The sequence below is a fragment of the Rhinatrema bivittatum genome, chromosome 8 (genome assembly GCF_901001135.1).
Source record: "Rhinatrema bivittatum chromosome 8, aRhiBiv1.1, whole genome shotgun sequence".
Lineage (NCBI taxonomy): Eukaryota > Metazoa > Chordata > Amphibia > Gymnophiona > Rhinatrematidae > Rhinatrema > Rhinatrema bivittatum.
The window spans coordinates 41859880-41883091 of record NC_042622.1 but is presented as its reverse complement, the minus strand read 5'-3'; the positions used below and the strand labels follow the sequence as shown (position 1 = coordinate 41883091).

Below are 23212 nucleotides of genomic sequence, written 5' to 3'. Positions count from 1 at the left end.
CTGACGAAGCACTGGAAGAAGAACTTCCAGGAGCAAGTAACTCCAATGCAAGGCAAGGCTGACTTGGAGAAGAAGCCCTTAAATAGGGCTGGCACAGGAAACCAGGTGGAGCTGCCTCCCGATGGGGCCAGGAAGACCCCACCTACTCTGCCCCTTTAAGAAGGGGAAGAAGACGCGGGCCTGCCCCTTAGGAAGGGGGCAGGACCTTGGCGAGCAGCCATGCTGCCGCTGAAGTGCAGGCAGGAGCTGGGAGAGCCTGATGGTGGGGTCCCTGCCGCAGGAGACAGGTAGGGGCTGTACTAGGCCGCCAGCACGGTCGGGGCAGGTGCAAGCGACTCCCAGCTGCTGAAGGCAAGCCAGCTCGCGGCTTCCAGCCGTGAGTGAAGGCCCCGAACACGGCAGTCCGGGCCGCGGGAGCATGGGAGCAGCGGCGGCCTCCTGGCCGCTGAAGGTAAGCAAGGTCTGTGGCTTGTGCCGCAATGAAGGCTCGGCGTCGTCGGCATCCAGCCACATCGAAGAACAGGCAGCGCAGCAAGTGAGAGGACGCTCCGCGGGCAGGAATCATAACAAGAATTATAGGTAGAAGAAATGGGAGGGGGTGGGAAGGGGTGGGAGGCCTGGGTTATTAAACCTCAGGTTCTCAATGGTATGGAATAAGTTAGAAATTGAGCAGACTAGGTGGGCCAAATGGCCCTTATTGGCCAGCATCTATTATGTTCCTCTGGTTTTTTTCTAAGGGGCAGATGTACTAGAGGGATTTTCCCATCTTATGTCTAGAGTAAAAATTCTTCATATATCTCAGCCTGCAAATGTCCTGAGCAAACTCACATGGTTTGTCCTTCTCCTGTGGGGTTGGTTTTAAAGGCTGATAGCTTTACGCTAATACACACTGGGCCGTATTTTCAAAGCCCTATGAGCGTCAATCCAGAGGATTGACGCGCATGGGGGGTTACGCGCACCGGGCCTATTTTATAAAAGTCTGGTGATGCGCGTAAAGCCCTGGGACAAGTCCCAGGGCTTTACTAAAGGGGCGGTCCAGGGGCGGGAGTGGGGCCGGAGGCCTCCGGCTCAGTGGCCATTTGCCGCTGTGTTGGAGGATTTCGTGCTGGCAGGCTGCCGGCGCGCGCAGCCCGTGCCTGCCTCCAGGCAGGCACAAAAGGTATAACAAAAATTTGGGGCAGGGTTAGAGTAGGACTGTGGGGGGGGGGGGGGGAAAGGTTAGGGGAAGGTTAGTTTAGGGGGAAGAGAAGTTTCCTCCCAGGCCGCTCCCCTTTTCGGAGCTTCCTGGGAGGGAATGGGGGAAGCCCACGGGTGTCGGCGTGCGCAAGGTGCACTAGTGTGCACCCCCTTATAAAATCGGGCGTATATGTGTGCACGCTGGGTAGCACTGCACGTGTACACCTGCACGTACTTTTGAAAATCTACCCCACTTCTTTTGGTCTAATAAATAAGACAATGTATGAGTTAATTACACATGATGACAATTCCAGGCAAGTATTATGATATGAACACTATCTTATTGTCCTGCAAAGAAGCTTTGAAATCTTGTTCACATACCTAAACGAGACAAACGTAGAGTGCTTCTGTTGTACAGGACAGCACAATACTCCATTACCCAGAAGTCATATTAAAATGGTATGAGGAGTTTGCTAGTTATAAAATACACTACTGTCACTAGTGGTCATCAGGTCTTATGAACACATTTTACAGATGTGTGAGATAGTGAGCTCTGAACTGAATATAAAACTTGCATTAATACCTTTGGACACGGGCTGGCATTTATGTGCACAGCCGAGAGAGCAGCATTTGGAGCCTTCTGCACAGTCCCTATCAGACAGACATCTCGCAATGCAGGGAGTGGCCACTCCACCGGTCGGGAGGACATTAGGCGGACAAAATCCAGGCATCTCTGTAACAGAGAACATTCACATGAGATGAGCATGTTTAAATGTGTGTTTTTTTCTTATCATGCTCGCTGTGTTGTCTCTCCTCCAAAATCCCAAGTGTTCTGGAGCTGACTGTTGAGTTCAAACATCCAAAATGAAACATCTAAGCCAGAAAACCAGAGACAGCCCTGAGGAGCACAGAGCATGGCCACTTCTTGTGCTGCTCTCCAGGCAGCTACTGTTATTACAAAAGCTGTCCTTATCCGAGTGCTTTTCTTGGGGATTATAATAAATACTTATTTCAGCAACATCTCCAGGAGACCTGTGAGTATCCTTCAGTACATTCTTTTATCCCTTCTGCACTACCTTTACTGTACACAAGAAAGTTAAAACATTTATGCTGCGTATGAGCACTCTGGTTGCAAACTGCATCAATCCCTAGGTAAAAAGATGGCTCATCCCAGTTTAGAATATGAGAAACATGAAATTGTCATTCTACAAATAAGTCCACAAGCCCAATGTAGACTTTAATGGTATAAAATTTCTGGGAACAGAAGAAAATAGTGGCATTTGCCAGGTGGGCAGCATTCTACAATGTCACGTAGCGTTCTGCAAAGCGCAGTGTACAACAAAGTTTGTCCTTACTGCCCATTTGTCTAAAGGGTGTTGGAGGCAGTTAATGATTATTCTCTTATGTTTGTTCAAGGGAACCTTGGCAGGTACCATTAACAACAACAACAATATATGAAACCACCTCCTTCCTCACTTAAATATTTCTTTTATTGAAGTAGCATACAGTGTGCCACTTCACAATCTATTGATAAGTGATGGCTATTATTGTTTTTTGTTTAGTTTTCCTCACTACGTGGATTTGTTTTGTAATTTTTGTTTTGTAAAGTTTATCGATGGCAAAAGAAAACCATTAGTAAAAGCAAAGATTTTACCTGGAAATCTTTATCTATATTCAGGTATTTAATTAATTTTAGCTCTTATTATGGTTTTGTTATTACACCAAAGTTGCTTTGAATTTTGCAGATTATTTATTTTTATATTTTGAATTCATGTGTATGGAATGTGATTGATTTTATGACTGAGATATTTTAAGCTGCACGGTTTGGGAATTTTGGGACACAAAAATATATAAATAAATACATAACTGGAATGTCATGATGATCCACAAAGCAAAGGTCCCCTGTCTTGCATATGCAGCGCACGAGCTTACATATTTCTTGCCACAATCTGCAAGCTCTGCTCGAGCAGCTCCAGGGGAGTGCTATAAGCTCCTGGATGTACCTGTGATCGCCAGCACCAGAGAAGCTAATGCTTGAGCATTTCCCATTTTTCTAGACTCACCATTTCCAGTCAGTAGATTTTCCCTTTCTAACTGGGCATCGGTACCCAAGCTGACCTGTATCAGAAGTTACCTTGAGGAGGGGGTAGACAGGAAAATCCATATTGGGAAAAGCAGCATTTCAGCTTCCCGGCGCATTCACTGTCAGACCTGCACTTGTCATTGCGGCTCCTGAACCTCTGTGGCCTTTTCTTTGGACACGCACCAGGTTTCACTAGAAATGCAAAAAAAAATCCAGCACCAGTTAGTCCTGCAGAAGCATGCGCTGCTCTTTCCAACTCTGACGGGCACCTCGGACAGTAAGGACCTGCTCCTGGGGCTTTAGGAAACCAACTTTACCCCTACTCTGAGAGGCAGAGTGGTAAGGGAGGGGGAGGCAAGCATTTCCAGGGAGCAGCCGCCTCAACCGCGTCCTCCGCAGACCGTGCCTGATAAATTGGGGACAAGTTTCCTACTCTCTGCCTTGGGGCATGGGTACTTTCCACCATGCACTTTGCATCAGAAAGTACGCACAGATTTTCACGTTGAAACTTGCTGCCGGTACACAGTGTTTGCAGATATTTTGCACATCTTTTTTTGTGTGTAGTATGGAAAATGGCATTTAGAAGTTTGCAACTGCAATCCACGCCCATTTTTTCCCTCCTCCTCCTCCTATCCAACCCCTCCCCCCGAGGAACACCTCCTCTTAAAGCAGCTTAATGTAGGTTTGCTGTGGAACAACCTGCAGACCTTGAGGTGCGTGGAGGGTGGGCAGAACACAAATCGCTATCACCTGTAAAAAATGCCTTTAAAAACTGCCTTCTGGATTACCAAAATATGCAGTATTGAGGTGGCCATTGGAGATGAGAGTGGTGCTCAAGTAGAGGAGCTTCCCTTCAGTTCTCCAGAGAAAGAGCTTAGTTAGTCTGCTACTGACACTATTTATCACGCCTATAGTGCTACTCAATATAGCGCAGCGCTGTCCAGAAAGCTGCTCCTGTTCTATCTAGCCAGCTACCTCCACTAATAGCTTGTCTAGCAGAAACATTACATAATCATGGAGGTTCTCTGCACACAAATTCTTGAGTTTAGAGCGCAGACCAAAACTAAATATCCACCTAGAACAGGCCTGCAACATATGGAATATAAATTACTGTAAATAAATAGGTGAAAAGAGAATTCCAGAGGTGGAAGAAAGCTCATGGAAGATGTTCTTATAACAGGGAAAGGATTATGACATCATAATTCAGGGAATTCCTTCTCTTTGCAGTAAAATACCTCCATAAATATGAAATTAGGACTAATAAAAAAAAAGCATCACAGTTAGCCAGTCAAGTTGGCTTTGATCTAATTGTTTCTCTTTCTGTGTATCGGACTAAGTGAAAAGACAAGAAGGCAAACAAAACACTCACCAGGAAATGTCACATCATCATCATCCTCATTAGAGGAAGCGGTGACATCAGCAGATTCGGAGCATCTGAGCCCCGGATACCTGTAATAGCCATCTGGGCACTCTGCAGAAGCATCGCTATGTGAATCTGTGCCACCAGGAAGCGCTGAACTTTGAAAATCAGGAAATTTGGGCGTGGGAAATGATGACAAGGGGTACTAAACCCATACTTTCATTGCATAATTCCCACCAAGCTACGAATGTTTTGTTGTGTGAGAGACATCGGGTCACATGCAGGGCAGACACAAGCGTTCATACCTTTAGCCGGTGGCTTGCAGACTTTCCCACAGTAATCAGGACAGCATTTCTTGTCCCCCGGACACTCACTGTCCAGTGCACACTCCTCCTTACAAGAACATAAAGGGCGTTTTGCTACTTTTCGTGGTCGTGGGCAAACTCCTGGCTTTCCTGAAATCCAGAAGGAGCTTAAATTGTAACACAGGAAATAAAGCACTGCTTATTGTTATGGTTGACCCAGACAGAAAGAAAATGTAAAACAAATCCCAATCACTTTTAGCTGATGCTGGGGTTGTTGTTTTTTTTTGTTTAAATTTGTTGATGTAGGTTTTCATTACATTTTGATATTTTAAAAACAATTTTCATTTAATTTCATATTTAAAAACATTAAAAAGGCAGTAGCTGCCAGCCTCGGCGCTCCTCTCTCTGCCACAAATATTGTGATTCTAAAAAAATAGGAACCCTGCTGGGACTTTCCCCCATCCCCCTTACCTGCCTGAATTCTCCCCCCCTCCCCCAGCTTTCCTGCAATTGTAAGTTTCCCGATGCTTCTACCCCCATCAGTGTTCTATTTAAAATGTTCAGAGGTGCGGATATACCTCTGTACAACAAAATGGTGCTGGCCTCGGGGCCCATTGGTGTCATTTTGCATTTGATCAAATTTGCAGATGACATAAAATTATTCAGAGTAGTTAAATCACAAATGGATTATAATTTTATTTATTTTTTTATTTGTGGTTTTTATATACCAGACTTCGTAGAATAACATCAGTTCGGTTTACATTATAACTTCAAAATCAGCAAAACAGAGGCTTTACACATAACTTATGGAAAAAAACAGTGAATAGAATAAAATTAAATAAACTATATATTAATATAAGACTTAAATAGAAGGACTTAGATAGAGGTTGTTGGATAACTGGGATGATATTGAGAGAAATGATTGGGGATGGAGATGGATGGAATGTATAGAATTCAATGTGGAGGGGGGAGGGTTGTATATTGCTTATAGGGAGGGGAATGATGAGTTGCAAGGTTTGCATAGGGGAGGGAAAGGGGGAGTAGCACAGATTGCAAGGAACTATTTACAATAGATGCATTGGGGAGGATATATAGCATGTTTATAAAACTATATACAAGGTGTACATTATTGAAGTTATGTATATCAAGGTGTATATCAATGATAAATTGCAGGAGGACCTTGCCAGACTGGATGATTGGGTATCCATATGGCAGATTAAATTTAATGTAGACAATTACAAGGTGATGCATACAGGGAAAAATAACCCATGCTGTAGTTACACAGTGTTAGGTTCCATTTTAGGAGTTACCACGCAGGAAAAAGATCTAGGTGTCAAAGTGTATGATATATTGAAATTTTTGGCTCAGTGTGCTGTGGCAGTCAAAAAAGCAAACAGCATGGGTTATTTATCCCTATATGACTCACCTTCCACTTGTCTACATTAAATTTCATCTGCCATTTGGACACCCAATTTTCTAGTCTCTCAATGTCCTCCTTCAATTTATCCTAATCTGCTTGTGATTTAACTACTCTGAATAACTTTATGTCATCTGCAAATATGATCATTTTACCCCTTTCCAGATCATTTATAAATATATTAAAAAGCACCAGTCCAAGTATGGATCCCTGAGTCACCCCACTGTTTACATTTTTCTATTGAGCAAACAGACCATTTAATCCTACTCTCTTGTTTCCTGTCTTTTAATCAGTTTGCAGTCCACAAAAGGTCATCTCCTCCTTTCCCATGACTTTTTAGTTTTCTTAGAAGCCTCTCATGAGGGACTTTGTCAACGCCTTCTGAAAATCCAAATAAACATGTAGATAAAGGTGAACCAGTAGATGTAGTGTATTAATCCTTTCAAAAAACTGTAGCAGATTTGAGAGGCAAGACTTCCCTTGAGTAAATCCATGTTGGCTGTTTCCCATTAAACCATGTCTATCTATATATTCTGAGATTTTGAGCTTTAGAATAGTTTCTATGATTTTTCCTAGCACTGAAGCCAGGCTCACTGGTCTACAGTTTCCCGGATCACCCCTTTAGCCCTTTTTAAATATCAGTGTTAAATTGGCCATCCTCCACACCTCAGGTGCAATGGACGATTTTAATGATAGGGTACAATTACTAGTAACATGTCTGAAATTTCATTTTTTAGTTCTTTCTGAAACCTAGGGTGTATATCATCCGGTCCAGGTGATTTGCTACTCTTCAGTTTGTCAGTCTGACCTACTACATCTTGCAGGTTAACCGTGATTTGGTTTAGTACATCTGAATCATCACCCTTGAGAAACATCTCCGGAATGGGTATATCGCCAATATCCTCGTTAGTAAACACTTAAGCAAAGAATTAATTTAGTCTTTCTATGATGGCCTTATCTTCCCTAAGTGCCACTTTAACCCCTAAATTAAGTAACAGTCCAACTGACTCTCTCACAGGCTTCCTGCTTTGGATATATTTTTAAAAGTTTTTATTATGAGTTTTTGCCTCTACAGCCAACTTCTTTTCAAATTCTGTCTTAGCCTGTCTTATCTTTCTGAGTGACCATCGGCTCTCTCTTATGTTCTAGTTTAAAAGCTGCTCTTTCTCTTTTTTAAAGATTAGTGCCAGCTGTCTGGTTCCACTCTGTTTGCGTGGAGCCCATCCCATAACAATAGGCTCCCCTTTCCTCAGAATGTTCCCAAGTTCCTAACAAATCTAAAGTCTTCTTTCCTACACTATCATCTCATCCAAGTATTGAGACAGTGACATTCAGCCAGCATCTGAGAATTTTACTCTGGAGGTTCTAGATCTCAATTTCCTACCTAAAAGTCTAAGTTTAGTTTCCAGAATCTCCCTCCTGCACCTTCCAATGTTGTTGGTACCCATATGTACCATGAAAATTGGCTCCTTCCCAGCACTTTTTAAAATCCTATCTAGGGGACACTTGTGGTCTGTCACCTTCAGACCAGACAGGCAAGTCATGCCCACCAGTCACCCAGATATCTACATTTCTAATAATTGCATCACCAACTATAACGGTAGTCCTAACCCTTCCTTCCTGGGCACATGCTTCTGGAAACACATCCTCGGTAAGAAAGGGCAAGTGCTAGCTACAGGAATGCTTCATGAGAAAACAAGGTGATGATCTTATTACAATGGGGCCCGTACCTGCTCCCCGCCGACTCTCCGAGGTTGCAGGGGCCCTAATCGATGGTGTTTCTGCGGTGTGGCGAGGCACAACATGCACAACATCTTGGCTCCTCCCCTCACAGCATGTCAATGTGCCTCCCAGGAGTCCCTGTGCTAGCGCGGGAAATTATAGCATTTAAATCCAGCGTTCCAGCACAAGCCTTGCCTTGGCTACAGGCTTGCTTGTGCTGGTGCTGCTTCGTCTGTGTGCCTTTGACCCTGCTTTGGATTCGGACTCTGCCTTGCCTGCCGCCTGCTTTGACCCTGCTTTGGATTGGGATACTGCTTGGTCTGCTGCCTGCCTCTAGTCTTGTCCGGACGTGGACCTGCTTGTGCTCCTATCCGGGTCTTTTGGCTGCATCCACTCAGTCGCCAGATCGAGGTAAGACTGTTACACTATCATTGGGGCCATGAACTATAACAGTTAACAGAGGCTATGGATCCAGTAGACTTAACAGCCTTACAGGCAATTCCAGGGCTAGCCACTTGAGTGCAACTGCAACAGCAACAGCAACAGCAACAGCAACAGCAACAGGGAGTTCTGGATCAGATGACGTGTGTTTTCGAAAGACTGGCAGCTCATATGGATGCTTTGGCCACAGCCACTCCATTACCTACGACAACTCCATCACCCAGTGCCGTTCTTCGGTTGCGTCCTCCTCCCCATTTCAACGGAGATCCGCAGAAGTGTCATGGATTTATAAACCAATGCAAAATGGACTTCTCACTTCAAATCTCCATTATTTCTTTCCGAAAAAACCAAAGTTACATTCATTCTTTCTCTCTTAGAGGGTCCAGCCTTGGCTTGGGTCTCTCCATTATGGGAGCGAGATGATCCACTACTGAATAACCTGGAGCAATTCCTTAAATATTTCTGTCTAGTCTTTGATGAACCGGGGCGATCAGCCTCTGCAGCCTCAGATCTGCTTGAAATCCATCAAGGCTCTCGATCAATAGGAGAGTATGCTGTCCAATTCCGGACTCTTGCCGCTGTACTTCACTGGGGAGAGAATAGCCTTACTGCTATATTTCGTCAGGGGCTGTCAGAATCTATTAAAAATGAACTGGCTGGATGAGACCTGCCAGACTCTCTAGAAGAGCTAATCCAGTTAGCTATTCGCTTGGATCTCAGATTTCAAGAAAGATATCGGGAAAGGGCCGCCCTTCGTCGTCTGGTGCATTTGGCATCCTCTTTTCAACGCCCACTCATCTCTTCCAAACCCCAGGAAGCATGAGTCACTACAGAGGAACCTATGCATATTGATCGGTTCAAGATTTTATCCAGGGACTGGCAGCGGCGACGACAACAGAATCTTTGTCTGTATTGTGCAGGAGCAAGTCATTATGCCAAAACTTGCCCTCTGAAGCTGGGAAACCCTCGGACCTAGGATTGGTGGGAGAGGCCTCACTGGGTTGTGCAACTTTCTCTCCTCAAATCTTAATTCCTATGACTCTATCCATTGCCAAGAACTCCATTCCCTTACAGACCTTCTTGGACATGGGAGCAGCCGGGAACTTCATAGAGGAACATTTGATTCAACAATATCAGATTCCCACTGAACCACTGAGGGTGCCTCTTACCATATCGTCTGTATCCAGACAGCCCCTGGCATATAGGATCTCTCACATTACTAGACCCATAACCATGACTACTGAGGTATTACACCAGGAAACTATTCGTCTTTGTCTTACCCTCCTCCGTAAACCAGATAATTCTAGGCCTGCCGTGGTTGAGGCTACACTAACCCAGAATAGACTGGGACACACTGCAATTTGCTACTTGGAGTTCCCATTGTCACCACAACTGCCTGATTCCCATAAAACTAATCCTTTGTAATATCCTCTGTTCTGCACCCACTCTTTCTGGATTGCCTAACCACTATGCTGATTTCACTGATGTCTTCAGTAAGCAGCAAGCTGAGATGCTGCCCCCACATTGCAACTATGACTGAGGCATTGATTTATTTCCTGAACCAGAGACTAAAGCCATGAACCAATACATTCAAGAAAATCTGGCTTGTGGGTTCATCAGGCCATCTTCCTCTCTGGCGGGAGCTGGATTCTTTTTTATTAAAAAAAACAAAACAAAAAACAGATCTCTACGACCGTGTATTGATTATCAAGGACTGAACGCAATCACAAGGAAAAATCGATACTCTATTCCCCTAATTTCCGAGCTTTTTGACCGACTTAAAGGGCCACAGATTTTTACTAAATTGGATCTTTGAGGAGCCTATAATTTGGTGTGGATCCGGGAGGGGGATGAGTGGAAAACAGCCTTTAATACTTGTGATGGACATTACGAACATCTGGTAATTCCTTTTGGTCTATGCAATGCTCAAGCGGTATTCCAAGCTATAAGAACATAAGAACATGCCATACTGGGTTAGACCAAGGGTCCATCAAGCCCAGCATCCTGTTTCCAACAGTGGCCAATCCAGGCCATAAGAACCTGGCAAGTACCCAAAAATTAAGTCTATTCCATATTACTGTTGCTAGTAATAGCAGTGGCTATTTTCTATGTCAACTTAATTAATAGCAGGTAATGGACTTTTCCTCCAAGAACTTATCAATCCTTTTTTAAACACAGCTATACTAACTGCACTAACCACATCCTCTGGTAACAAATTCCAGTGTTTAATTGTGTGTTGAGTAAAAAAGAACTTTCTCCGATTAGTTTTAAATGTGCCACATGCTAACTTCATGGAGTGCCCCCTAGTCTTTCTATTATCCGAAAGAGTAAATAACCAATTCATATCTACCCATTCTAGACCTCTCATAGGGGAGCTGTTCCATTCCCCTTATTTTCGTAGCCCTTCTCTGTACCTTCTCCATCGCAATTATATCTTTTTTGAGATGCGGCGACCAGAATTGTGTTCAAAGTGCGGTCTCACCATGTAACGATACAGAGGCATTATGACATTTTCCGTTTTATTCACCATTCCCTTTCTAATAATTCCCAACATTCTGTTTGCTTTTTTGACTCCCACAGCACACTGAACCGACGATTTCAATGTGTTATCCATTATGACGCCTACATCTCTTTCTTGGGTTGTTGCACCTAATATGGAACCTAACATTGTGTTACTATAGCATGGGTTATTTTTCCCTATATGCATCACCTTGCACTTATCCACATTAAATTTCATCTGCCATTTTGATGCCCAATTTTCCAGTCTCACAAGGTCTTCCTCAATGTATCACAATCTGCTTGTGATTTAACTACTCTGAACAATTTTGTGTCATCTGCAAATTTGATTATCTCACTCGTATTTCTTTCCAGATCATTTATAAATATATTGAAAAGTAAGGGTCCCAATACAGATCCCTGAGGCACTCCACTGCCCACTCCCTTCCACTGAGAAAATTGTCCATGTAATCTTACTCTCTGTTTCCTGTCTTTTAGCCAGTTTGCAATCCACGAAAGGACATCGCCACCTATCCCATGACTTTTTACTTTTCCTAGAAGCCTCTCATGAGGAACTTTGTCAAACGCCTTCTGAAAATCCAAGTATACTACATCTACCGGTTCACCTTTATCCACATGATGAATAACATAATTCGGGATCTTCTTTATTCACATGTTCTCGTTTATTTGGATGATATTCTTATTTTTTCCCAGACGACGAACCAACATCTAGTCCATGTACGACAAGTCCTCCAATGTCTCAGAGAAAATAAATTATTTGCAAAGATAGAAAAAGTATGTTTCACAAAGAGGAATGGCCCTTCTTGGCTTACATTATTTCTTGGACTGGTATACGAATGGACCCTGAGAAGCTTAAGGTGATTTTGGATTGGCTTCAACCAGTAGGTCTCAAAGCCTTACAATGATTCCTAGGCTTCTTGAATTATTATTGTCAATTTTATCTCCGGGTACTCAACCTTAGTGGCACCCCTCACGGTTGTAACTAAAAAAGGGGCTGATGTCTGTAATTGGTCCCCAGAAGTCATTCAAGCTTTTCATTTTTTTTAAATTAATATTTTATTGGATTTTAACAGGGTACATTGAAAATATCCATAAATCAAACTATTGGAATTACAAGCAAAACTAAAAAATTATCCACTTACACCAAAAAATATATTCAACTAGACTAGTCCCCAAATCATGGGAGGTTTTTCAGGTAAGACCTAATAGGGTCAAAAAGAAATCTGTAATAATTACAGTAATGAGAGATAAATATAACTAAATACTGTATATACCTTACACATCGATCATATTACGTTACATCTTATCCACTAAAAAAGTCTCAAGGTGGGAAGGATCTGTTGTGCCCTGTTACGCAGGAGGTGGACCCTTTAGCCGAGGTGGTGTTGATGCTACCCACAGAGCAAGCCCTATGGGTCCCCACTGTCGGTAGGCAGAGCTAGCTGACTGACGGAGGCCAGCTGGAGCTTCACTAATACCAGCCCTCGTTCCCCGCAGGTTGAGTCCTTGGGTACCGGGGCCAGTTGGAGTTAGGTGGGCCTCCGTCTGAGGTCTTCTGATGGACGAGGAGGAAGTCAGCCAGGGACCAGCAGTGGTAAGAGTAGCAGGTCTGATCTGGATGAGGCAGAGTCCCAGAGGCCCGGGAGCCAAATAGAACGAGAGGCAGACAGGTGGCGCCCGAGTAAGAACAGGCCGAAGCTTGAATAGCCAAGTCCAGAATGAGTATAGCAGAGGCGTCGTTGAACAATCTGGAGTCAGGGCAGGCGGCAGGCAAGGTAGAGCGAAGATGCAAGGCAATGGTCAAGTCCAGGAGATAATCAATGGCGTAGTCAGACAAATCAGGGGTCAGATCCAGGAGAAGATCAATAGCATAGTTGGGCAAAACAGAGATCGGGTCCAGGAGATGATCAGTAACATGGTCAGGCAAAGCAGAGGTCGGGTCCAGGAGATGGTCAGTAGCGTGGTCAGGCAAAGCAGAGATCGGGTCCAAGAGATGATCAGTAACGTGGTCAAGCAAAGCAGAGGTCTGGTCCAGGAGTCATTCCATAGAACAAGGAGAATACCGGAACTAGGATCAGGAACATGAACAAAACAGGAACCAGGAACATGAAGGAATCATTAGGGGAAACTACGAAGTACACGACCAGTGTGGAGACCTGTTGCAAAAGCAACTAACTATGGCTGGACCCGGCCTTATGTACCGGGACCCAGTGACGTCATCATCCATTACCACGGGTTAGTTTCCCACCACGGCCCCTTTAAAAGAAGAGGAGATGCGCGCGTGTTCACCTAGGGAGGAGCATGGCGCGGGACGATGGCATCTCCCCATGGAGCATGGATCTCTGTCATGGAGATAGGAGCACTGGGGTTGGCCCGAGGTCGTACGCAGTGGCCCATGGCCATGAGAGAAGTGGAACCAGACGGTGGAGCAGGCAACAAGAGGGTAAGAGGGCCTGGCTGCGGGCCTGCTGCGGCCGGCTCATGCAACAGGATCTTGAAATATAAACATATTCTTCTGATACTTAACCAGACATTTGCAGGAGAATTTTAAGAAAAATACTGCCCCCCCCGACATAAAACTCCTGGCTTTATAACCAAAAATTGTTTCCTCCTTAACTGAGTGCTTCTAGCAACATCAGAGAATATTTGAATTTTTTTACCACAAAAAAGAACATCTTTATTTTTAAAATATTTCTGAAGCACCAAGTTTTTATCTTGTTCACTACAAAATGATACCAGGAGAGTAGCTCTGTGGGTATATCATCAATAGAAGCCTCCAAAAAAGAGGTCAAATTAGGACTATCCCCTTGCAATATATTCAGTTCTTCTTCCCTCCCTTCTGACCTAATCCTAAACCTAGGAATATAATACATTTTAGAAATAATCATTTCTTTTAAAGAGGAAATAGATAAAACTTCACCAAGATATTTTTTAAACAATTCAGTAGCTGATAATAGCCTTGAAATAGGAAAATTTGTTTTTGTAATATTAAACTATCCTTTATAAAAGAATTATTAAATAATTGTAGGGAAGATATTTGAGATGTTATAGACATTGAGGTAACTTCCAAATTAGTTAAACGTGTACAATGGTCATCAAGGACATTCTTAGTTTCAACTGAAAAATTACCAAACTAGGATATGGAATAGGACAGTGACATCTCCATATTAATAAGTACCTTCCAGATATTAACTAACGTTACATTCTGGGGATCAGTAGACTCTGAATCAAAACTTCCAGATTGAAGTGGCACGCCTAATGGATAGGATCCAGAGTCCTCTTGAACTCCCCATTGTTCAATAGTTTCTGCCATACCAGCTTGTGGGATCTAGATTTTGTTGTAACATCTGAGAGTTAACTTCAGGAGAGTCCAACAATGTGTGAGGTAACGGCTGTTGACTAGGACTCTCTAAGGACCCAGACGAAAAGGAAATTTCAGGGATAGAATTTTTCATAAATTGACTCACCCTCTGAGCAACATATGATTCCATAGGTCCTCTCATGATCGGCCAACCAGGCGATGATGTCAGGACTTTGGTTTTCCTCTTTCTGCCCATGTATCTTCTAGGACAGTGGTCCCCAGCCCTGTCCTGGGGGCCCACCAGCCAGTCGGGTTTTCAGGATATCCACAATGAATATGCATGAAAGAAAATTTGCATGTTTTGGATGCAGTACATGCAAATTTTCTTTCATGCATATTCATTATGGATATCCTGAAAACCTGAGTGGCTGGTGGGCCCCAGGACAGGGTTGGGGACCACTGTTCTAGGAAAAAGAAAGTAAAAAATGCTAGAAGGGGCACGCGGCTTTGGCTGCGCGCCAGCAGCTGCACACCTCAGCCTCTCAGGCTTTATCTGGTTGTCAGTCTCCAGATGATGGCATCATCATGGTCAGGGAGTGTCCCATAGCACAATGGGCTCAGATTGGAAGAGCCCTGAATTCAGTCCTCCAGCCAGTCTCCCGGATGGGAGGAAGTTCTCTCCAAATTCCTCCTCATTCAAGCCTTTCAACATTTAAAGAAAGAATTCATAAGAGATCCTATGTGACAAGACAGAGCACTGAATATGTGAACCAAGTTTAGCAGGCTATAAAAAGATGTGCTTGAACACAGAAAAACAAGCAACAGCATTGCCAGAGGAGCAGTATATTCTGTTATTCGGCTCTGTTTGCTCCCTTAAGGTTTAGCAACCTTGTCCTTCCTTGGGTTTCCTCTCTATCTTACCTCTTTATTATGTGATTGACAATCTCTGCTGTTTATTATGAATTTGCTTTTAAACCATTAAAACACTTTTTATTACCTTTTTAAACAAGTCAAAGCTTCCTTGTAGTATATGAATTTAAATGCGCGGTGTTTCCCAGAGAGAGAGAGTAAGCTGAAACTCAACAGTCTAGAGTCCTGTCCGGACTTGGACCCGCTTGTGCTCCTATCTGGGTCTCTCGGCTGCATCCGCTCAGTCGCCAGATCGAGGTAACACTGTTACACTATCATTGGATCCATGAAATCTAACACTCCCATGAAATAACCTTGTTTCCCCAAAGCAGTACCAAGGCTACCAGAGTAGAGTTGGGACTGCTCTGCTGAGTGTCTGTATGTCTCATCTATATTTCTCTGAAGGAAGAGAGAGATACAGTATATAGTTCATGATTTGCCCTAGCTTGTCCAAATTCCATGTGAACATTCTATATTTGCTATAAGAAATTGGCATTTGTTTTTTCAGCTGGCTTTACTAGAGTGATTTTTCATACTGACTTTACTTTTTTGTCCATTTTTTGACTCTAGTAACCAAAAATCCTGTCCCAGAGCAGCGGAGGCTTGTTTGAGTGTGAGGTGGTTAACACAGGTGTAAATCTACTGTACTAGTGTTAACACAATATACAGTACACTCCTTTCCCCTTTGCTTTTCTTTACAGAGTGAAGGTAGTAGTATTTTATTTTTTACTTTTACCATACTTTTGATGCCGCTGGCATGGTCAGGTTCCAAAAAGTTCTTTGTGCAGAGTGGAGTTGGCTGGCAGGGGTGGTAAACCCTCCCTTCATTCCTATTGTACAAATTCTCAACTTATTTATTTCTTTTATTTATTTATCGAGTTTTTTATACCGTCATTCGGATTCATCATCATAAATCCATCATAATGGTTTACAACAAATATGAAGGTTACAATGTTAATGGGGATCAATTGCAGCCAAAAAGCCAAGAGTGAACCATCCTCAGCTCATGACTCACATCCTGCATTTGATCTTAGCCAGAAAGAAGCCAAGAAATGACTGCTCCATTACCAACACAGTTATTTCACTGCTTCGGGAGGTAAAGAAGAGTTCTTATACATCCTAAATTAACAGTCATCAGGTTAAAGTACAACATCCTTAGAAATATTTTAGGGCAAGAAGAGATGTCAAAAAGCTACCTAGTTCCTCTCTCTACCTTAGGCAGGATCCCCTCTACCTAAACCATTTCAGACAGATATTTGTGTAATCTGTTCTTAAAAATTGTAGTAACAAATATTCCCCACCTCACATAGAACCTGATTTATTAAGCTTTTTTCCCACATAGACACAAACCCTTAGTACGTCAGTCCTTTGGTGACTTTTTCCAGGGTGCAACTATCCTTATTTATTATTTTGTTTTTTTATTTATTTTAGAGTTTACATTTATAAAACCATCCCTCCAACAAGGGCTCTGAGTTAGTTTATAACATGCAACAGCTAATACAAAGCATAAAACATATCAACACAAAACCACATGAACCGACAATACCATCAATCATACAAAACACAAAAAATAAACAAGCAGAAATGAAGCACCCTAGTTCATAATAACAGCATAAAACATAACTCCTTGCAGTTAGAAAGTTCTTTGACTGTCTAACCTAAATCTTACTTGTTACAGTTTCAGCTTATTATGCGTTGTGTTTTCTCTAGTAAAGATGGAGAACTGATTTCAATTCTCTTTAATAACCACCAACACCCTCCTCCTTCTCATCCACTCTTTCTATATTAGAAAATTGTGCTATTACAATATTCCTTAGCTTTCGCTAGGCTAAACAAATCCCACTCATTATATTATCTTTGTGGCTTTTCTCTGGGTTTTGTCCTGCTTGTTAATGTGCAGTGCTATGAGGTTGTACTCTTCCTATCAGAAATGTACTTCTTGCTGGTAGTAGGCTGTGTATTGTACTCACTTCCTTGTATATCTCCAGAAGCAGAGATGAGATCTATTCCAAGGAGAATAATCAGCAGGAGCAGGCAGATACCATCTCTTCTCTTCATTGTGCCATTAGATGTTGCTTCTGGATGCCCAATGCTAATTCACTTTGGATTTAAAACCCTCAGCCCAGGTGTGGCTGGAACAGCACAGGGAGGGTGGGGCTTGCAGGTGTCCAGCAGTGGCACCTCCTTCTTTTCAAATAACAACTGAGCAGTTTCAAGAGTTCTGTCCCTTCCTAGGTTAACACAAACAATCAAGAGCTCTCGTTCAAGAAAACATTCATCTCTACTTGTCATTTCAGTAGCCTGTGTTCCTCTTTTGGAAATTCTCAGTTTAATGTTCAAAGAAAAGGGATTTAAGAGTACAGTATTGCTAAATGAGAGTGTCTATGAGGACAGGATATCAAAAGATGACCAACATGGGTGATGTTGGTGTTTCACCATTAAGGGTCAGACACACATTCAAAGCAATGAAAAGAGGATCATTTAAATCTACCCTCAAAATCACTTTCAGTTGCCTGTAACCATATGTGAAGGAGCTCGTCTGAGAAACCCCCCAGAACAGTGTAAAGGACCAGACCAGTTGTCTCTGGTCCCGGTCCTCCTTAAGACAGAGCTTTATGGATACCAGGTGGCTCCCAGAGCAGGATATAATGAAGCCTCAGAAGGGAGCAGGAGAGGCCTGGGAACTACAGGAGAAACCAGCTCCTTCCCACAGAACTGTGAGTAAAGAAGGGAAGCAGCCCTGAGAATAGGAATGCTTAAATGTTTTGTGTTTATGAAAGATTGTGAATGCTGAAGATTTGAAGCACTGTAAACAAAAAGCACTGAGAAAAGCCTTGACCACTCGTTTTAAGCCATTTTTGGTGGTAGCAGTGGGATTTTCTGACCTGCACAATGCAGAGACAGAAATCCATGCCTTCAAGAAAAAAAAGAAAGGAAAGGAAGTTTTGTTTGTAAGCCTGATTACCTTAAACGTTCTACAGAGCAGTGCTCAAGCCTCCAAGGGAGAAGAGAGAAGAAAAAGAAGAGGACATTTTTTTTCTCCACTGTTTAGAAACTTGTGTTATTAAAAAGGACTCAAATCCTGATTAGTGCAAGAGAGCATACAGAGAGAAAAAACAAACAAATTTCCCGGGCCTGGCTGCAAAGGCAGTTTAAAGTTAAATGATTACAAGAGCAGACTAAACGTTTAGAGTAACTCTGTTGGCGTAGACAGGAGAAAAAAAAAGTTAGTGAATGCTGGACAAGCAGGGATTTGTTTTGCCTTTTTCCCTGTCAGAAAAAAAGAGGAAAGTTGGCGTGTGCATTTGAACAGGACGTGGCCCTTGAAGGAAAAGTTCTGCTGCCCGAATGTCTCCTAAGAAAAGAGAGAAAGTGGGACTGCAACAGGGATATTGGTTGTGACATAATTTCCATTCCCATGACTAGAAATCATGCAGGTCTGTGCATTCAGCGCCTTCTGGTTTGCCTGACCTGACGTAGCTGTGGTCCCTTGATAGGAAAACCATGTCCTGCTTGAGTGCTTCCCTGAGGGAGAGGGGAACATTTGTGACTGTGAATAAAAGCAGGGCAGCTGAGAAAGTCTCTGCCAGGATCCATGAAGGACATGGGAGCTTGGTACCAAGCCTTTGAGGAGAGGTAAAAGTGGCAGCAGCAGCAGCAGCAGCTAGAACAGACCTTTAGGGCCGAGCAGCAAGCCCTTCAGCAACAGGGACAAGAGCTGATCCAGGCCCTGAAAGAACTGCAACAGTTGTCACGAGGACTGATGCAGAACCGCTGGGGGCGGTCGCATGCGCTGCCAAAGAACAGCAATTGCCAAAGCTTCAGCCGCTGCTGGAAACCATTGCGAAAGTAGAGAGAACTGAGGAAGAAATAAAGCCAGGGAAGGGCTTGGAACCCCTGGAAGCAGAGGAGGATGATACAGACAAAGCCTCCTTGCACTGATGTAGTCACCAGGCTGAGAAAGAGACTAAGCCAGGGGAAGAGCTGGTGCAAATCCAGGAGGCAAAAGCAAATCTGCAAGCTGAAGAGCCACAGCAGTAACCTTAGTGAGCAGCGGCACTGCCTCATCATGGCTAACCCGCTCTCCATGGACTATGCTAAAGAGGGAGCTGCAGTTGTGGTCACCATGTCTTAAAAAAGATTTAGCAGAATTAGAAAAGACCCAGAGAAGGGCAACTAAAATGATAAAGGAGATGGAACAATTCCCCTATGAGGAAAGACTAAAGAGGTTAGGACTCTTCAGCTAGGAGAAGAGACGGCTGTTGGAGTCATTTTTTGTTACTTTTGCTGAGGATGTATGTAGAGGATACGCTGCATGGATTCAGAGTTTTCACCCAGACGCAAACTAGTTTGAAGGCCACAGGCCAACCTCTGAGTGAACTCCTGTTTACTGTCTTGAACTGTGAAATATTTACGAACAGGCAAGAGTCTGTTTAGTTATTCCACTAAGTCTAGGATGAGAAAACTAGCAATTAACTTATACTAAAGCCTGAGAGAGAAAGTGAAGGCCACGCAGTTGAGTCTGACATCTGATAAGAACTCAGAGGGAGGGAACATCATTTCTTGCAGAAGCATTTGTAGTGAATAAGGCGAGACAGCGAGAAAGAGAGGGGAGAGAGAGCTCTGGACGTGATGGTACAGCTGATCTTTTGGAAATGTAAGCTTTTTATATCTATGTAGCAATTGTTATTATCTATCATTACTTCTTCTTTATGATCTGATTTTATTTCTTCTATCCTCTTATTGCTCAAATAAACTTACTTTCTTACCTGGAACCGTGATGTACTGAATCAAAGTGTGTGCGTGTGTGGCTATTTGTGTTTATGTGGTATAAGCCCCCCCAGGTCAGAGCCCTTGGGCAGGATACCAGTGTGCACGGTCTGAACTCGTAACACAGGCTGAGGGGTGATATGATAGAGGTCTATAAAATTATGAGTGGAGTGGAACAAGTAAATGCTATTCAATTGTTTACTCTTTCAAAGAGTCAAAGACCAGAGAACACACAATGAAGTTACTGGGTAACACATTTGAAACTAATAAGAGAAAATATTTTGTACTCAGTGCATAATTAAGCTCTGGAATTTGTTGTCAGAGGAGGTGATGAAAGCTATTATTCTAGTTGTGTTTAAAAAAGGGTTGGACAAGTTGCTGGAGGAAAAGACCATAACCCATTTGTAAGGAAGGTGGACCCTTGAGTCGAGACGAGGTTAGTGCTACCACCAGGAGAGGGTCCCTGGTGGTCCTCATCGTCAGGAGGCGGAACAGGCAGAGATGACCCCACAAGAGCTTCACCTGTACCAGCCCTCGTTCCCCACAGGTTGAGCCCTTGGTTACAAGGGCCAGCAGGACTTAGGTGGGGGCCTCTCCAGGTGAACCCAGAGGAAGAAGCAGTGGTGGCATTGGACTGGCAGGAGTCGAGGTTGGCGGTGGACAGACGGAGCCAGGAACAGGTCAGAGGTCAGGACGGACAGGAGGCAGGGTGAAGCCGGAGAAACAGGCTGGAAGTCAGGGCAGGCGGAGGTCACTCAGAGTCAGAATACCATGCGGAGGACAGGAAGACGGAGATCACTCAGAGTCAGACTACCAGGCATAAGTCAGAGCCAGGAGGACAGTTCGTAAGGGCGAGGAGCAGGGAGGCAGGCACTGAAGGCAAGGAGCAGATAGGAACGCTGGAACGGGAATTAAGGCAGGAACACTGGAATAGGAATCAAGCAGGAACGCTGGATACGCACTCTCACAGAGCAGGACCTGTTGCTGAGGCAAAGTGGACGAGGCAAGGCCGGGTATAAATACCCGGGGTGTCTGATGTCATCTCTGTGCACCGAGAGGGCTTTTTCTGCCGCTGGGCCTTTAAATTTGGCAGCGTGGCACGCATGCGCGCCTAGGAAGTGAAAGGACCCCAGTTGAAGTGGATTTCCTTGGTTTAAGACCTCATAAACCAATACTGGCAAGGGTCAGAGAAGAAAAGAGAAAGCCCCAGGTTAGGGCAGGTCTGGAGCAAAGGAATAGCAGGTTCCAGCTGTGGGGCATAGCCCTGGTAGGAGTAGCTGCTCGGTCTGATAAGACTGAGCTGAGGGGAAGGGTATGTGAAGGATTGTACCTGAGAAACCTCTAGAACAGTGTAAAGAACCCATGCTAGGCATCTGTGGTCCTGGTCCACCTTAAGAAAGAGGCTTATGGGTACTGGGTGGCTCCCAGAGCAGGATATAACATAGCCTCAGTAGGGAACAGAGAGAGGTCCAGGAACCACAGGAGAAACCAGCTCCTTCCCTCAGAACTGTGAGTAAAGAAGGGAAGCAGCCTTGAGAATAGGAATGCTTAAATGTTTTCTGATTATGAAAGATTGAGAATGCTGAAGATTTGTAGCACTATAAATAAAAAGCACTGAGAAAAACCTTGACCGTTCATATGTTGCACCTCACCATACCACCATCCTTTCCAAATTCAGGCCAAGTACATACAGAATATCTTAGACATTTTCTTCTAAAGACTTTGAGGTCCACATTCAATCACTGTCCAGACCATAAAATTAGCTGGATAAACTTATTCGACTATGAATATAACAATTGAATATAGCCAGCTAAGTTAAGTTATCCAGATACAATGTATCCGACTAACTTTAGGACAGGTGTACGGGCCAACCAGATGTAGTTGGTTAAGTTATCCAGTTAACCCTAAATATTGGAGGTAGTCAAATAACTTATCCGGCTAACGCAGCTCCTCCCAGTTACGCCCCCAGAATGCCCCTTAGCCAGCTACATTCTAGCCAACCATTTTATTAGCCGACTAGAATTTAGTCGCATAAGTACCCAAATCTTCATTTAGCTGATTAACTTTTGGGACTGCTAAATGCTTCTGAACATGGACCTCTGTATTTATGTTTTCTAGCAGAAATGGGAGAACTTGTGTTTCCAATTCTAAAAGCTACTAGAGCTTTGTGAGCCTGAATTGTGACAGAACAAAATATCCCTTGGTGTTCAAGGTTGGACACACAGCAGAAGAATAGATCGAGAAAGCTTAGCTTGACTTGAGTTCAATTGTTCTTTGCAGCTGATGTTAAGGAAAGCAGAGAGATGAAAATTTTAAGAAAGAGTGGAATAAAAATGTGATATATGGAAAAACTAAAGAATATAGGCATGCAATACTATAAAATAATTCAGCAGATTATAGAAGGGTAAGAAACAGCCTAAGGAGCAGATTTTCAAAAGGTTACACATGCCCGGCTTATTTCACAAAGGCCCGGCGATGCGCGTAAAGCCCCGGGAGGCTCCCGGCACAGTGGCCATTTGCTGCTGTGCTGGGGATCGCGCGCAGGCAGTCGGCCAGCGCGCACAACTTACTTCAGACCCAGGGCCGAAGTTAGTTTTAAAACAAAAGAAAAAAGAAGAAAAAGGTAGGGGGGAAAGGGCGGGAGAGGTAGGGGAAGGGAAGGTGGGGTGGGGGGTAACGAATGGGGAAAGGCAGCGCGGCTCGGCGCGCGCAAGGTGCACAATTGTGGCCCCCCCTCCCCAATGCGTGTGCCGACCCCCGATTTTATAACATGCACGCGCCTCTGCGCACATGTTAAAAAATTGTGTGTCCATGTGTGCGTGCCGGGTAGCGCTCGCTCATGGACGCGCGTACATATCTATTAAATTCTACCCTTAAGAGTTTTGATTTGTCCATTGGGAACATCAGAACAGCAGAGCCTTTATACTAGTGCAGGGGTGGCTAACGTCAGTTCTCAACAACCACAAACAGGTCAGGTTTTCAGAATATCCACAATGAATATGTATGAGATATGCAATGGAGGCAATGATTGTAATTCTATTCGTGCATATTCATTGTGGATATCCTGACAATCAGACATGTTAGTGGCTCTTTAGGACTGGAGCTGCCCACCCCTGTGCTAGTACTATGGCAGAACTTCTATCACATTCCTCTGATGTCTTCTGATATTGGGTTTTACACAATTTTGCACAATACCCATATGCGGAAAACC

General features: G+C 43.8%; 1 protein-coding gene and 1 long non-coding RNA gene across 2 annotated transcripts in view; one reads left to right on the top strand and one right to left on the bottom strand.

Annotated features, from left to right (window-relative positions):
- Positions 1-17358, bottom strand: part of LOC115096491 (balbiani ring protein 3-like) — an 83442-nt gene extending 66084 nt beyond the window's left edge. Inside the window, exons 1-4 of the mRNA XM_029611172.1 lie at positions 17202-17358; positions 4925-5074; positions 3311-3451; positions 1760-1909 (exon numbers count right to left, since the gene is read on the bottom strand). Coding sequence (XP_029467032.1) covers positions 1760-1909; positions 3311-3451; positions 4925-5074; positions 17202-17289 — 529 coding nt within the window. The 5' untranslated portion in view covers positions 17290-17358. The remainder of the gene's footprint in view (positions 1-1759; positions 1910-3310; positions 3452-4924; positions 5075-17201) is intronic.
- A 2330-nt stretch (positions 17359-19688) lies between these two features.
- Positions 19689-23212, top strand: part of LOC115096493 — a 68726-nt gene continuing 65202 nt past the window's right edge. The window contains exon 1 of the long non-coding RNA XR_003858088.1: positions 19689-19888. This is a non-coding gene — a long non-coding RNA (uncharacterized LOC115096493). The remainder of the gene's footprint in view (positions 19889-23212) is intronic.